Source organism: Dendroctonus ponderosae, unplaced genomic scaffold (assembly GCF_020466585.1).
Source record: "Dendroctonus ponderosae isolate FM_Combo_2020 unplaced genomic scaffold, Dpon_F_20191213v2 Dpon_F_20191213_7, whole genome shotgun sequence".
Classification (NCBI taxonomy): Eukaryota; Metazoa; Arthropoda; class Insecta; order Coleoptera; family Curculionidae; genus Dendroctonus; species Dendroctonus ponderosae.
This window is the reverse complement of record NW_026018916.1, coordinates 7731268-7744890: the sequence shown is the minus strand read 5'-3', so window position 1 is coordinate 7744890 and position 13623 is coordinate 7731268. Positions and strand designations below refer to the sequence as shown.

General features: G+C 33.8%; 1 protein-coding gene across 3 annotated transcripts in view; it reads left to right on the top strand.

Moving 5' to 3' along the window:
- Positions 1 to 13623, top strand: part of LOC109546161 (protein slit) — a gene marked incomplete at its 3' end in the record, with an annotated part of 191607 nt that overhangs the window by 4620 nt on the left and 173364 nt on the right. For all 3 annotated transcript variants that reach the window (XM_048668236.1, XM_048668235.1, XM_048668234.1), the window contains 1 exon segment: positions 714 to 1091. In XM_048668236.1, coding sequence (XP_048524193.1) covers positions 805 to 1091 — 287 coding nt within the window.

The window sequence follows — 13623 nt, the reverse complement described above, 5'->3', positions numbered from 1 at the left end:
CGAAATAGGAGCACTATTTATCAATCTGTAATAAAAGACGTGAGGAAATTCTGCCTTTTTTAAAGACAAAAGTGTTTGAGGCGAAATACCCAAATAGAAGTTTATAAAAAGTGAATCCGCCTCAACCATATAGAACTTATCTACCGCTTTTGTTGTTAAATCTGGCTTTAACAGTTCTCCTAAAAATTCACTTTTGCCTTTTGCAGTTTCTTAATGTTTGTGGTTCGCTTCAACTCAATTTTAAGCAAAATAGACCACTTTCATATTGTAACATCATAAATGAATTAATAAATTGTGTACTATATCCTGGGTTAGTTACATGAAAGAAACTGATCAACAATTCAGAGATTCCTTTCTTTGTTTTGATCGGGATTTCCTTTTCTGTTTTACCAGTTTTTTACGTGTTTATTAGGATAGGAAGATCGACTATTTTGCTGAAATATTTCGCTAAAATCGATTTTGATTCATTTTCGTCACAACTGAACGTTTCGGTTAACGCGGATTTCAAACCAAGAATTTTATTTTGAAGTAAGTATCTTCCAAACCAAGCAATAAATATTTCTTAGAAAATGTTCAATTCAAACAAAACGATTGAAAGAAACCTGTCAGCGCATGAAGCATTCGCAGGTTCTTAGTCTTAGCATTTGTACATTGTCCATTTTTTAACATCGCAAAATTATTTCCTTATTGTTAATTGATCTTCTTTGTTTCAGATTATCCGACTATCAAAGCAGTCAAACCAAACTATTCGCGAGCTTTCCAAAAACCTTCCCTATCATTTGCCTTTCATCTTGGAGCCCCACAATGGGTGGGGTAATTCATTTATCCAGCACAGGATTTAGACACTTTACATCCTTCATATCCTTGCTGGGCATTTTCCTGATACTCGTTGCCAATATCGGTACTTCCGTTGCAAAGTCGAATCATGAATCTTCCGTTCCCGTTCATCACTTGGAGTTCGGGTCTACGTATTCATTTGGAGAGTATACAAAATGTCCCAGATCTTGTGTCTGTTCCGGTACCACTGTGGATTGTTCTCATCGAGGCCTCCGAGGGGTTCCCAGAGGGATTCCGACTAACACCGAAAGATTGTAAGTATTCCATTGTTTTGCCAATTAATTGAGATGATACCCGTTCGTCGGTTTATGTATGCAGTGAAATTGGAAACAGAGTACAAATAAGGAAATGTCAGCTCACCTGTTAGAGTATTACAATTTGTCGTATGCCGTTTACCGGCTGTTGATAAGAATTCGAGTACCTACCGGAAGAACCTGCCGTTTACATAATGTCATGACCGATGAGAATTGTTAACAAATAACGATTCGGGAAGTTATCATCTTATTAAAGACTACCGTTCCCACATACGAAATGACTTGTTTGTTGTTAATTCTTCTATTTTTGTTTTGAGTATATTSSTATCAAATTAAATTAAATATATTTCCGAAACGTTAGTCAGTTTTCCGTGTTTGTTTTTGAAAAGGACACGAATCTAAAAAARTTCAGAGCTGCAAAATGTACAAAGGCTATGGCTTTTGTCATTGCGTTCACAATATTTCGGCTATCTACATAAAAGGTTTTATTTTCCTTTGATAAATTCCTCGAGCKTATTGCCTTCAAATGCAGTTGCGTCACTTCCTCCCCAAGATTTCACATAATGGAGAGCATGCAGGAGTTACWTTATGCGGTTTTGTGTTCTTACAAGAATTTTGGGGAAATGCTCACATGCCTCAAAATCATTCTTCGATTATTGGTAATGATTAATAGTCGAAGAAGTCGACGACATATGTGGTCATTATGCGTTCAACAGTGATTCAAATTGGGTTAGGTGTTAGTAATATTTGCAAGGAAAAGTAAGTCAAAGTGCTTAACAACTATTTGCTTAATTTGTGCAAGAAATGCATATAATACTTAGACTAAAAACTTACAAAAAACGCTCCGTAATATGTTTCCGTATTTAATCCTTATTTCTATAAATGGACATTGGATCATTTACTATTAGTACCAGACATATCTTCAACGTATTTGTTACGAACGTTATTCGTCTATCGAAATCGAAGATAATTTTTTAATACTCTTTGGATAGTTGTGGTTTTTATATTTTTGGTTTGGTTATTTACTTGAGAGAAGACCGTAGAAAACCATTGCCATTTATTATACTAATTTTTTGGGCTCTATCTAGGGAACAGATTGTTCACTTTGTCCATGACGCTCTCTAGAGACCTTTAGGTTTCGGGAGTTTGTACAAACTTTATTTAATAAAATGTTAATAGAATTTTTAAACTTTGAATAATTAAAGAAATATTATTTTTATTACTGACGCAGTCACTACCCTCTGAGGTTTATGCTATGGTTCGAATTAATTCTGTCTTTGAAGTGACATAAACCCTATCTTTTAGGGTGACATACGAAAAAATCTAAGGGTGTGAAAACGTAAGAGTTTGGTTAAACACGAATGATTCAGAAAGATAGATGAGACGTTGTGGTCCGGTTATGTGCCCTACACGTTCACCCGATCTCACGCTCTTGGATTTTTTCACGTAGGGCTTCCTAATGCCGGCATAAAAGATAGGGCTTATGTCACTTCAATAGCATTCATCGGAGGTCTCACGTTGATGATAAAAAAACGCCTGCGAATATCTTAAAATTCATCATTTAGTTGGAATACGAAGGTCTGTTTCTAGACTGTTTAGCGTCTTTGGCAATTTTGCATTCAGGGAAAAGTTTTTATATTGAAAATTTACTTTTGATCTGTAGAATTGTACAAGCTACGCTTGCTACTTTGTTGTGTATTAATTTGCAATTGAAAAGTGTTTTGAAAAAAATTGAAACGTTTACGGTTAGCTACTTCAAACAAGAGTCGTTTTTTGACGCAAGTATGAACATAATTTTTCTTCTTAACCAGGTTTATACAGATAGGCACAACAAAGTAATTACAATTTAAAAATTGATGGATAATTGTAAATTTGAGGACAACTTTGACCTGATTGGGTGTGGTATTGCGATAAGCCCCCGAATGCAGACTTTATTACAGTATCCAAATATTTGCGTGAACTATTAAATTAAACTGAAATCAAATGTTAGCTTTACCACCCTGTATCTCAAACACGAAGCGGTTTTCAATATATGTTTATATAATATTTTATAATAAAATAAAATGTTCTATACATTTTTTCTGAAATTTTCGTCGGCATTTTTTTAAACCTGTTGAAAAACATGGATGGATTGAACTGAATAATTTACCTACTAATTTTTACGGTCAGGGCCATGCCTGAAGGATTCGATTCGAATGAAAGACTATCATTATAAAAGTAGATAAAAAGTTTTGCGTCTCCAACTTAGAGCAATACTTTTAGGCGTTTTTTTACGACGAAATACGTTAAATATTAAAGTTTTTTTATAGGTTATTATTAGTCTCATTTAGTAATTTATATTGTTCGGAAAAGTTATATTATACTAAAACAGAATGTTTGGAAACAACTAAAGAGAAGTTTGACATTTGGACGGTTAATAATGGAAATATGCCCCGATCGGTGATAGTTTAAAACTATCGACTCGCAGCTGTGTAAAGTGAAGCTGATTTATACGATTCAGTTGCCTGCTTTTCCGGCACAACAGCATCGGACTACTAAATGACAGTAATTAGTACTGTCATAATTAGCAGCCAACTGTGAACGCTCCGACTGCGGCATAAAATTTATTGATAATGGGCAGCGTACTTCGTTAAAATTACTAATAATTTCGGTGACAAATCGGCTATCGATGTTTTAAGGTAACTACGTTCAGCGTATGCATACGTAGTGCAATTTTCAGACACCGATTCTAATTAATTTCAATTAATTTCGGCTCTCAAATTTGCCGGAGTTCTAAACGCTAGCCAACATCCAACCTAATTGGAATTGTCATATATAGAACTCCTTTTGGTGCGGTTTAAAAGTTTATATTTTAAAATTAATTCAGATTCGGAAAACATGATATTGGCAAATTATGACTGATACAAAAATGTGAAAAACACCTCATTTAGTCACATTCACTGTAAATAGGATAGGGTGGAGTCTATAGCGTGAAGGGAAATTGGGAGTTGGAGTAATTGATGGTTTTATCAATTTAGGCATTAAAGAACTATCACTTTTCTGTGAAGATAAATTGATCAAAACGAAATTTTTAAATTGTTTTGTTTCGATCAATGTGAAGATTCACTGAGAGTTCATGTTGCATTACGTTATAATTCAGTTTGCATGTGAAATGCTTCTGATTGCTACTTTCGGAGAGCGCAACTCCATCCATTTAGTTTTAAAAGTTTTTATTATCAGGTAATTCTTATGTGTCCAAATGTCTCTAAATTCGGAATTCTGCCGATCCCATCTGGAATTTCACTGGTGTATTTCTTTTAGAAAATAAGTCGACACTTCACAAAAAAACCTTAATATTTTTTCGTACCCCTAAAAGCTGAAAGTTGAACCGGCTTTGATCTGGATGTTGAGCAAAATTAGCTTGTTTTTCCAGAAACTCATTTGCTTCGTTTCCAATTTAACATTGTTGTCCATTCTTTCTTTGCGTTGTCATTCTACTAAACACGTTCCAAACTTTGCTTCAAAAGAATACAGCGAATTTGAGACGAGATAATAATATGAGCTTCCGCTTTTAAACACCTTCTTATAAAAAGTCGACGTTTGAAACGTCGTAAAATCAACATTGATTTTGTCTCACTAATTGGTTTAAAGTTTCAAAGTTGGTTCTTATTGTCACTTGGCCATAAAAGTATGCTTGGCATATTTTCCGGAGTAATGACCAGTACATTCTAGAGGAAAATAATGCCAAAGTTAAGAATTGAGATGCGAATAAATGTATCTTATGATTGGTACAGCGGTAGAAAATTGAATAAAATGTTTCTTCTACTCGTTGTGTTACCGAAAACTTTACTTTTTCTGGCAAATAATCCATTGCCGGAATTAGTTACTTTCCTAGCTCATAAAACGAGTTAAGAATATTTTTTTTCAATAAAGGTGATTTAAAAATGAAATAAGCAAAATGAAGTCGTTTTTAAAGTAAATAATTGTACTACATGCAAGTTATATTCATAATAATTATGTAAGGGTACTAGGAGACTAACGAAAACAGTTCCACACACTGTGCTTGAAAGTGCAGCTTTCGACAACAAAATTTGGAAAATGTTTAGTTTACATTCTATTTCAGTCCTTATAACCTGTCTATTTGGAAAAGTATATCGGCTTTAACGCTTTGTCAATCATATTTATCAGTTTCTTTATTACCTTTTTAGTTCAGTTTATGATTTACAATAAACGTATTATTTTTTAAATGTCATCTGTTCAGGTTTAAAAAATTACAACTCGTCAATAATCAAACATTGTTTTCGGGCAATTCAGTTGAACGTTCACAAACAATTATTTACTTCAAATACTTAATACCTCTGCTTCTTTTTGGTGCTCGAAGAAAGAATGTTCGCAAGTCTATTAGAAAGTGTCTTCCGTACTCGCCTGCTTATTGGTATTGGTAGCCAGGTAGCCAGCCGGAAAGATGCCACTTTCCGCCCTAGTTAGGAAAATATTTGATTTATCGAGAAATGAATCTAACTCAAAGGGCATCAGTTATTTAAACTAAAATCGGTTTAAAAAATGGCATCGCTCCATCTTTCGAATACGCTTGTTGCAAAGCACAGTGTGATATTTCGTGTTGAACCCTCCAGTTTCTGCCACAACTATTTCACATTTATGCGAATTTCTAATTATAACGCCGAAGCAGCACAATAAAACGAGTTCATAATGAGAATATGTGTGCGTATCAAATTTAACTTTAAAAGTTCGTTCAATTCAGTAGCCGAGCTTATTTCGAAGTTTGTCAATTATAACTTTGTGATCGTGTATGGCCCACACTGAATGTACTGGAACAGGTATGAAATCTAGTTTGGAAACTTAGTAGTGTTTGATTAATTTACTCAGGCATTTTGTGAGGGAAGAGCAGTTCAATGGCTGAACATGTTTGTTTTATTTGTGAATAACTTTAGTCAAAATTCTCCAATTTTAGTTGCTTTAGCCATGCAGTTCTTTAAAGAAGATATAAGAACATGGTGTTGCACTAATTAACAAATTTCCTGCTGCTTTCGGATTACCGCTCCACCTTGCTCTTTTGACAAATCGCTTCATCCATATAAATTTGCACAATAATACCAGGCCCGGTCCACTGAAATGTACGAAATACGGTGAAAATTAGTTAACTTCTCACCCCGTCTGACTTAGACAGATGATTTCCGCTAATTTGAACCTAGGGCGAGGAATTATTTAAAATAAAGAGCCCAAAATTCCTGTTTATGAACAAGTGAAATACAAAAGGTGGAGAATGGGAGATTAGCTAACCCAAAGTTTCAGAATATTAATTGGGGGATACTAGAATCGCTGAAATTAGATACTGGCCTGGCATAATTTAAGCTACTATTTTCGAGCGATTTGTCAGCGCTTATTAAGATGGGACGGACATTTATTATTTTCTATTTGGCTCGTTAGTAGGTTATTATTATCTTAAGATTAAGATCGCGCCGATTTAAATACAGGCTAGTTCGTTTAGACTTGTTTTCCGGTCTCATAATTAAAGAGGGCGTTATATCGAATATGCATGATGACTGAAGAAGAATGCTTCAAAAAAATTGATTCAAAATTAGTTAATGCGGGAAAATCTGGTTGATGCACAAACTGCAAGCAAGTAATGAAGCTCGTAAGTGTGCGAGTTTAAAATGTTTTTTTGGCAAAGTTAAATAAATGATTAATTTGGAACTTCAAGCAGCTGAGGAAATGTAAAATACGTATCTTAAATAAATGTATCTTCCTAAGCAGCGAATTGTTGAGCGTTAAATATCTGATAAGTAAGTGAAGAGCTTGCTAGACTTGAAATGAAGTATAGCAACAGTTGGTAAAGTTAACCGGCATAGAAATATGAGCTGAAAATCATCTATGGGTAAAGGATTTAAAATGTTCAATCACGGACTACAAGAAATGTGCAGTGAAATGCATGAGAGGAAAAACCATTATACTGAAATTGATCAATCTAATAAGATGCGAATACGGATCACAAAACGCAAGACAATTAAGAGCAACCATGAAAAGAAGTAGTGTTAATTTTAGTAGATCAAAAATTGGAGAAGCATTCAAGTAAGCGCTTACTTAAATTGAATGAAATAAAGATATGACTTAGCAATTTGCAAACCTGGTGTCTATGCCAAAAATCTCAAAACCTTTATACGGAAAGGCTATATTCTCTATGAGGCCTAAAACGAAAATGATTTAATATATTTTTATCATCAGCTTTAATACGGTTGTAGATCGATATATAAGTTTAATAAATATATTTGTGGTGTTGCAAATAGTATAAAGCTACCTTTGGTTTGCGTACCACAACCCCAACCGTATTCAGATAGACATTAACGACGAAAGAAGTTGAACTTTTTCATTTATCGACATATCAGTTGAAGAGTATGCAGATCGTAAAACATTTTACTCAAACAATGTCCAGGTTTTCTTAATTAACCGCAATATGTGAATTGCCCGAAAGGCCGTTTCCAAACTGCAAACTCTTTGGAAAATTCACCTTTTTACGTCTGCCTCCCGAGCAATTGAAGACCACAGTCATAAAATGCGTTTTTTCTTTCCTTTTCACCAAATTGGCAAAACAAGTTTGTGTCCGGAAAATACGTATTATTAAAATATTGGAGTTTGAAATAAAAATGCACTTAATTAAGCCCTTTGAAGCCAGTGTGCGGTATTCAATTAGAATACCTATACATACCATTTTTGTATACTGCACACACTTTTACTCTTAACAGACTCCAATTTCAACACACTCGGCATAACTAAGTTACCATTTTTGTGAAATAACTGTTTATTTTATAAACTAAAAAGAATACCGGTAAAGTAGTTTGTGTTGTAACCATGAGCAGGAAACGCACACTTGCACAGAACGAAAGTGAAACTTCATGTTCTTTTACCATTGTTCTTGTACGTGACACCTACTATTAGCTTCAACCCAATTCGTAAAACAATGAATGTCTCTAAGCTCTCAAAATTTACCCCTTTAATTTTTTGTAAAACTCAATTATCTTCAATAAGAAATTTAGTTGGGCCACAACTTGTAGAAATGATCGAACCTACTGGTCGAAACAAAACTTTTTTTACAAATCTGTGGAAATATTTTACTTGTGATGTGAGCTATGGAGTCTTAAAAGAATTGAACTCTTTGCGAATCGAAATCTTTGCGGAAAATCTAAATTTATGTGATAAATTATCGCGATTTTAATTATATGTTTTTTGGCTTTGGAATTATTTCTTACTCAAATTATGTGCAAAAAGTCGAATAATTTGAACAACGATCTCTGATTTTAGTTGTAACTAAATAATAAAAGATGTGTGTGTATTTTCATATCCGTCTACTTAAAACAGACAAGTTTAGAGGAGAACGAAAATAATTAGATAAACATTATGAACTTGTGATAATTAGTTAAAATTAATTTTCACGGTTCATACTGTTTTTGTACAACTCACGTCTGGTAGATTGAAGAGCGACTATTGAATCAAATGAACACTTCCAAAGGTCGTTGAATTCGGTGTGGTCTCGGCTTTCGATGTTGTAAAAACTCATTCATTCATAAAAAGTGCCGTCTGATTTTGTCAGGCCATCGTTCGCATCTTTGGAACTCGCGACATTTTCATTTACAATTATGTCGAGCCGAGAATGAAACGTAATTCGGACCGGCCGTTCCGACACAATCAAGTCCCCCATTGTCTTACGATCTTGTGAGCACTTAACAATCGAATTTTGTGCATTGAAGCGGGTCACTAGCCGTCAAAATTCGTTATTATACTTTTTAAAATGGGGGGCCCGAAAGGCCTTTGTACTTTTCTGATTCAATTACGGTAGGAAATAACTAGAAACAATGGGCTAACATTGTGACGAATCTGAGTGGATTCTTTTCACTTCTATTCTATTCCCAGAATCATTCAATCAGCGGGATTATTCTTAGAAACTGTGCTCTGAGTTGATTAGTGTTACATACCAATCTTAATCTTAATTGCAACAGGAAATCATATTCCGCCAGAATATCGTTACCCATTGAGGATTCAATGCCCCCTTTAAAGAAAATTATTGAACTTCACTTCAAACCAAACCTATCAAAATACCTTGTGCAGACATATCGACGCTGAACTGATGGAGAAAGCTTTAATCAGCTTTCAAGTATGGTTTATACGAAATGAGTCTGGTAATCCTAATTAATGATTGCAATAAATTATGGAAGATGTAAGTTCGAGTGCGAATCGCTTATTTCAAATGAATCATTTATCTGCCAATTCGTATACACACTTCTTTTTCCAAACGTTTAACTTAGTTGTATCTACGAAACGTTAATCGGGATTGTTTTTTTTGGTGTAAATTAGTTTCGCCTTTATTGTGACTTGCACATATGTTTTCATGCATTCAACGAATGTTATTTTTTGAACTCTTAACGGAAGATCTTTCAAATTCAGTAAACAAATATAATTTTATGTTGCGTTTTTATACAATTAGCAACGACTCGATGCTGTTTCAATAGCTGATGAACTGTATTAATTAATGATTTCTTGTTCAGCTAAATATGAATTAATTTTCTAGGTATCACCTGTAACTGTTTTTCTCACCGTATCGTAATTAAACATAATTATTTACACTCATTGATTATTGGAAAATCCTTAACGGATTAGACATTGCTGATTTACTATTATGGTATTAATAAACTATAGTCGATAATTTTGAAAAGTTTTAGTTTGTATATAACATTGTAATTTTATTCGTGTCTTTGAAGAAAAAAGATTTATTCATTCATTATATCAATGTAAATGATCATGTTCACCACTTTTCAATTATCATACAAAAATGTAGTATAGCGTAAGTAAGGTAATGCCTGAGCAATACATCAAAGGCTGAAAAGGAAGCTTATTTAATTTACAATGTAAATTAATCCTCCTTTATACGAATCACAAAAAAACGTGATTCGTATAAAATATAGGCATAGAATTTTCCAGGCCTATCAAGATATTCAAGCGTCTTTTAAAGAATACATCTCAATTTCTTGCACTTTGCCATAAGCTTCGAAATCGGCTTAAAAGGTCGCTCTACAAGAGCATTAATCAGAATATTAGTGTGAAGATTATTGAAGATTCGTAAATAATTGCAATAGAAAATGTCAAAAGGCTGGTTCAGGAGCCGTTAAATTGCTCTTTTACCACGCTGATTCTTGGCTTATATTAACGTTGTAAGTTATTTCTTTGGAGTCACTTTATGACAATGTAATAATCGAGTTGAGATTTGTTAATTATTATAAATATAAACATAAACAAAATTTTGAAAGTTGTGCAAATTGACTATTTGTGAATAGAATGATTTTACCTAATCTTGTATGATTGACTACCTAAGCCGTAAATTATTATCTGCCTCAGCATTTCTATTCTATTCAAAATGAGTTTTATTCATAACTAATGCTGAATTTGATTAACACTTTCTGTCTATCTAAAATACTGAAGATTTTTCATTTAATTTCACAATATTAATTTTACTATTGTTCCTAGACTATTCCGAATGTTCTACTGAATGACCAAATTTAATATGTATTATTTTAGCTAGGTCAAAGTGATTTCTTAATGTCTTTACTTTGTTATCATTATCCTGCAATTAAGGCAAAAGCCAGTTAACTGAAGGAAACTCGTGGATTTAAACAGAATAAAATCTCAGTTTTACTTAAATATTTACTAAAATATCTAAGGGCGGTAAATATGAAATCCACAATTAGAAAAATTCGTGTTTTCGTCTTTCAGATCTCTTGTAACTATTTTGTGATTTAGACACTTTCACTGAGTGTGGTGCAGTGTTAATGTCTAGTAATCTTAAAATCGTCAATCTATCTTCCGTCAGATCCTCCCCAAGAGAATTATTTCAAGTTTAGTCACAAAACTGTGTGCATATGAATATGTGTTAATTGTCTGGTTTCAGGTTTAAATGCATACTCTAAACACACTTGTTCGCGGTTTTGCGCTCATATCGTTTATTAATGTTTTAATAGCTTTACCCGTTGGAAATAAAAGGAAGGCTTGCCAGCTTTCCAACACCCCAGAGAGCACAATATCCCGATAACTACCGGTTCGTGGCGTTTTTGATAATAAAATTTAAAAGGGTTTTTGTTTGTAGTACTTTGATGGCGGGCTGTCGTTATGTTTTTGTAATGATAACTTGCACCTTTAGCACCGCCATGGTGCCACGGAGGCCTTTTGAAAAGTTTTCACATTAAAGGGCGGTCGTTATTTTTAATGGTTGATGGAAAAGTTCGACAATTTCCTTTTGCAGACGTTTACTTTGTGATGGTTTATGACCAGATATTATAGTGAGAGTCTGGCACACAAAGTAGAGGTTATTGCACTCACCTCATTATTTTCGTTTATTTTATTTAAATAATTGACTTATAATAGAATAATAATTTTGGTTGTTCACTTCTCAATGATCAATAATCAGAGCATGAAAGGAGCCCAAAGTTAATAAAAAAACGGGTTTTCGATTAAGTTCCAATTAGCTTCCAATTCAAAATTGTTACTATTTTAACTGTTTTTACTCAAAGGTTTGATACGATTTTAACGCTATTTACAAAAATTCGGGGTCAAAAAAGTTGATCTAATATTCTATATGTAGCCCAAAAGATTGACCAAATTTACATTAAAATCATATGATCTGAAATGGTATATATTCTATTCCAAACTTTCGAATAATTATTGCTCTTAATTCATGAAAGTTGGAGATTCTTTCCGACTGCCACGCAGAATATTAATCTCACCAGAATCCCATAAATTTGCCGGCTAACCCATATAATTTTATCTCAAACACGTATTCTGAACATGTTCCCGACTTATCATTTGAGCTGAAAATATGAAGACCATACGTGTGCAATTTTCGGAAACCGGTCTTCCTAATGGTTCGAGCGCTATTACACCTTGAAAATCAGACCTATAATTCGAGTTAATAAGACCTGCCATTTTAAGAAGTTTGCTATCAAAGATATTTTCTTTTTATTTCTTGAAAAGTACCTGTGTAGGTACTTCAAATTGTGTATTTATTTGCTTTCTCTCCAGCTCATACTTTAAGACCTGAAATACCCGTATATCTGCTGAATGTTAATTAAAGTAAATATTTAATAACGTTGCAAAATCTATCAATGCATGAGCCAATATATTATTTGAAAAAATGTGGCCCTCGTTTGACCTAAAATTTAAATTTTCTATATTACATTGGCGTAAAGCAAGTGCGCATAACAAATTTAAAATGATTTAATAACAAGTACAAATGCTGTTGTGTTTTGAGTTTGTATTGTTATTACTGGCCTAGGGCGAGAAATATGCCTTTTAATTAGGAAACTAGAGAAAATAATGGTGGCGTCTCAGGTCAGTAGTAACAAAGTAAAACGATTTTCTGTTTTGAAGCTGCTAGAGTTTATTCAAGTAGTTAATGTGACTAAATGCAATATTCCTGTTCCTGCTGAACAGTACCATTGCACTCTCAGAACTATCCCAGTCACGAACATTGTTTTTACCGCAATAACGCGAACGAAGAAGTCGTAATTCGCAATGCAACGGTTGCAAAACGGCGTAAAATTGCACTGGATATGCGGTAGCCGAGGATTCATGATACGGGATTCGGGTCTCGAAGTAACTGAATTAGTCACAGAAGTTGTATGCATCACAGTGCATAGGATTTGTTTAGATTGTGCTTTTGACCATGTAGTCTCAGGTTGGAATAATTGGATCCAGGTTAATCCATATGGGAGAAACTAACACATGCTCTTCGTTGCTTTGTCCTCTCTTAACGCTTTATGAAACGGTTCTTCCTACTAGCGCATATCGGGCTGATGAGAATGAAATATATTGATGAAAGAACCATTGCGTTTTGGTTTATCAAGAACCGGCCGGTAGGGATTTATGCAATAAATTCACTGTCATGAGAACAATGCGCCCTCGAAAGTTCAATTATGTGCATATCTTTAGCGGTAGCCTAACTTTTGTATGTTGCTAAATCCTTTTTGACTGACCCTCTTCTCGCTGATCTCTCCAATTATGGGACCATGCTGATAAGAGTTTTATTGGTTTTTAATATTTCCGATTAAACAGAGATTTATGTAGAAGTCGACCACTGACTAATTTGCACAACGCTTTTGGAAGGGAACAGTTTGATGATTTGACGATTTTTGAAAAATGTAATAATTTTAATACTTTGAATCATCGCTACGCTACTCCAAGATTTTGTTAAGGTGGTTTTCTCGGAAAACTTAAATAAATAGGCATACAGAAATGAGGCCAACTCAACATTGTTTAACTTGCTATTGAACCAATCGGCGTATAAGTTTTCTGGCCTAGTTCATGATCTTTTATTGCCTATTTGTATATGAGTTATTGTTTCTAACCAATGTCTTTCTGTTCCAGGTAAGTGTGCCCACGTTTATTGTATGAAATGTTTCTAACACTGAATGATGGTAAGTTGTTTACTATTGAATAACATCAGGTTTTAAATAAGTTCTATATTGTTGAGGCGGATTCATTTTTTACAAAC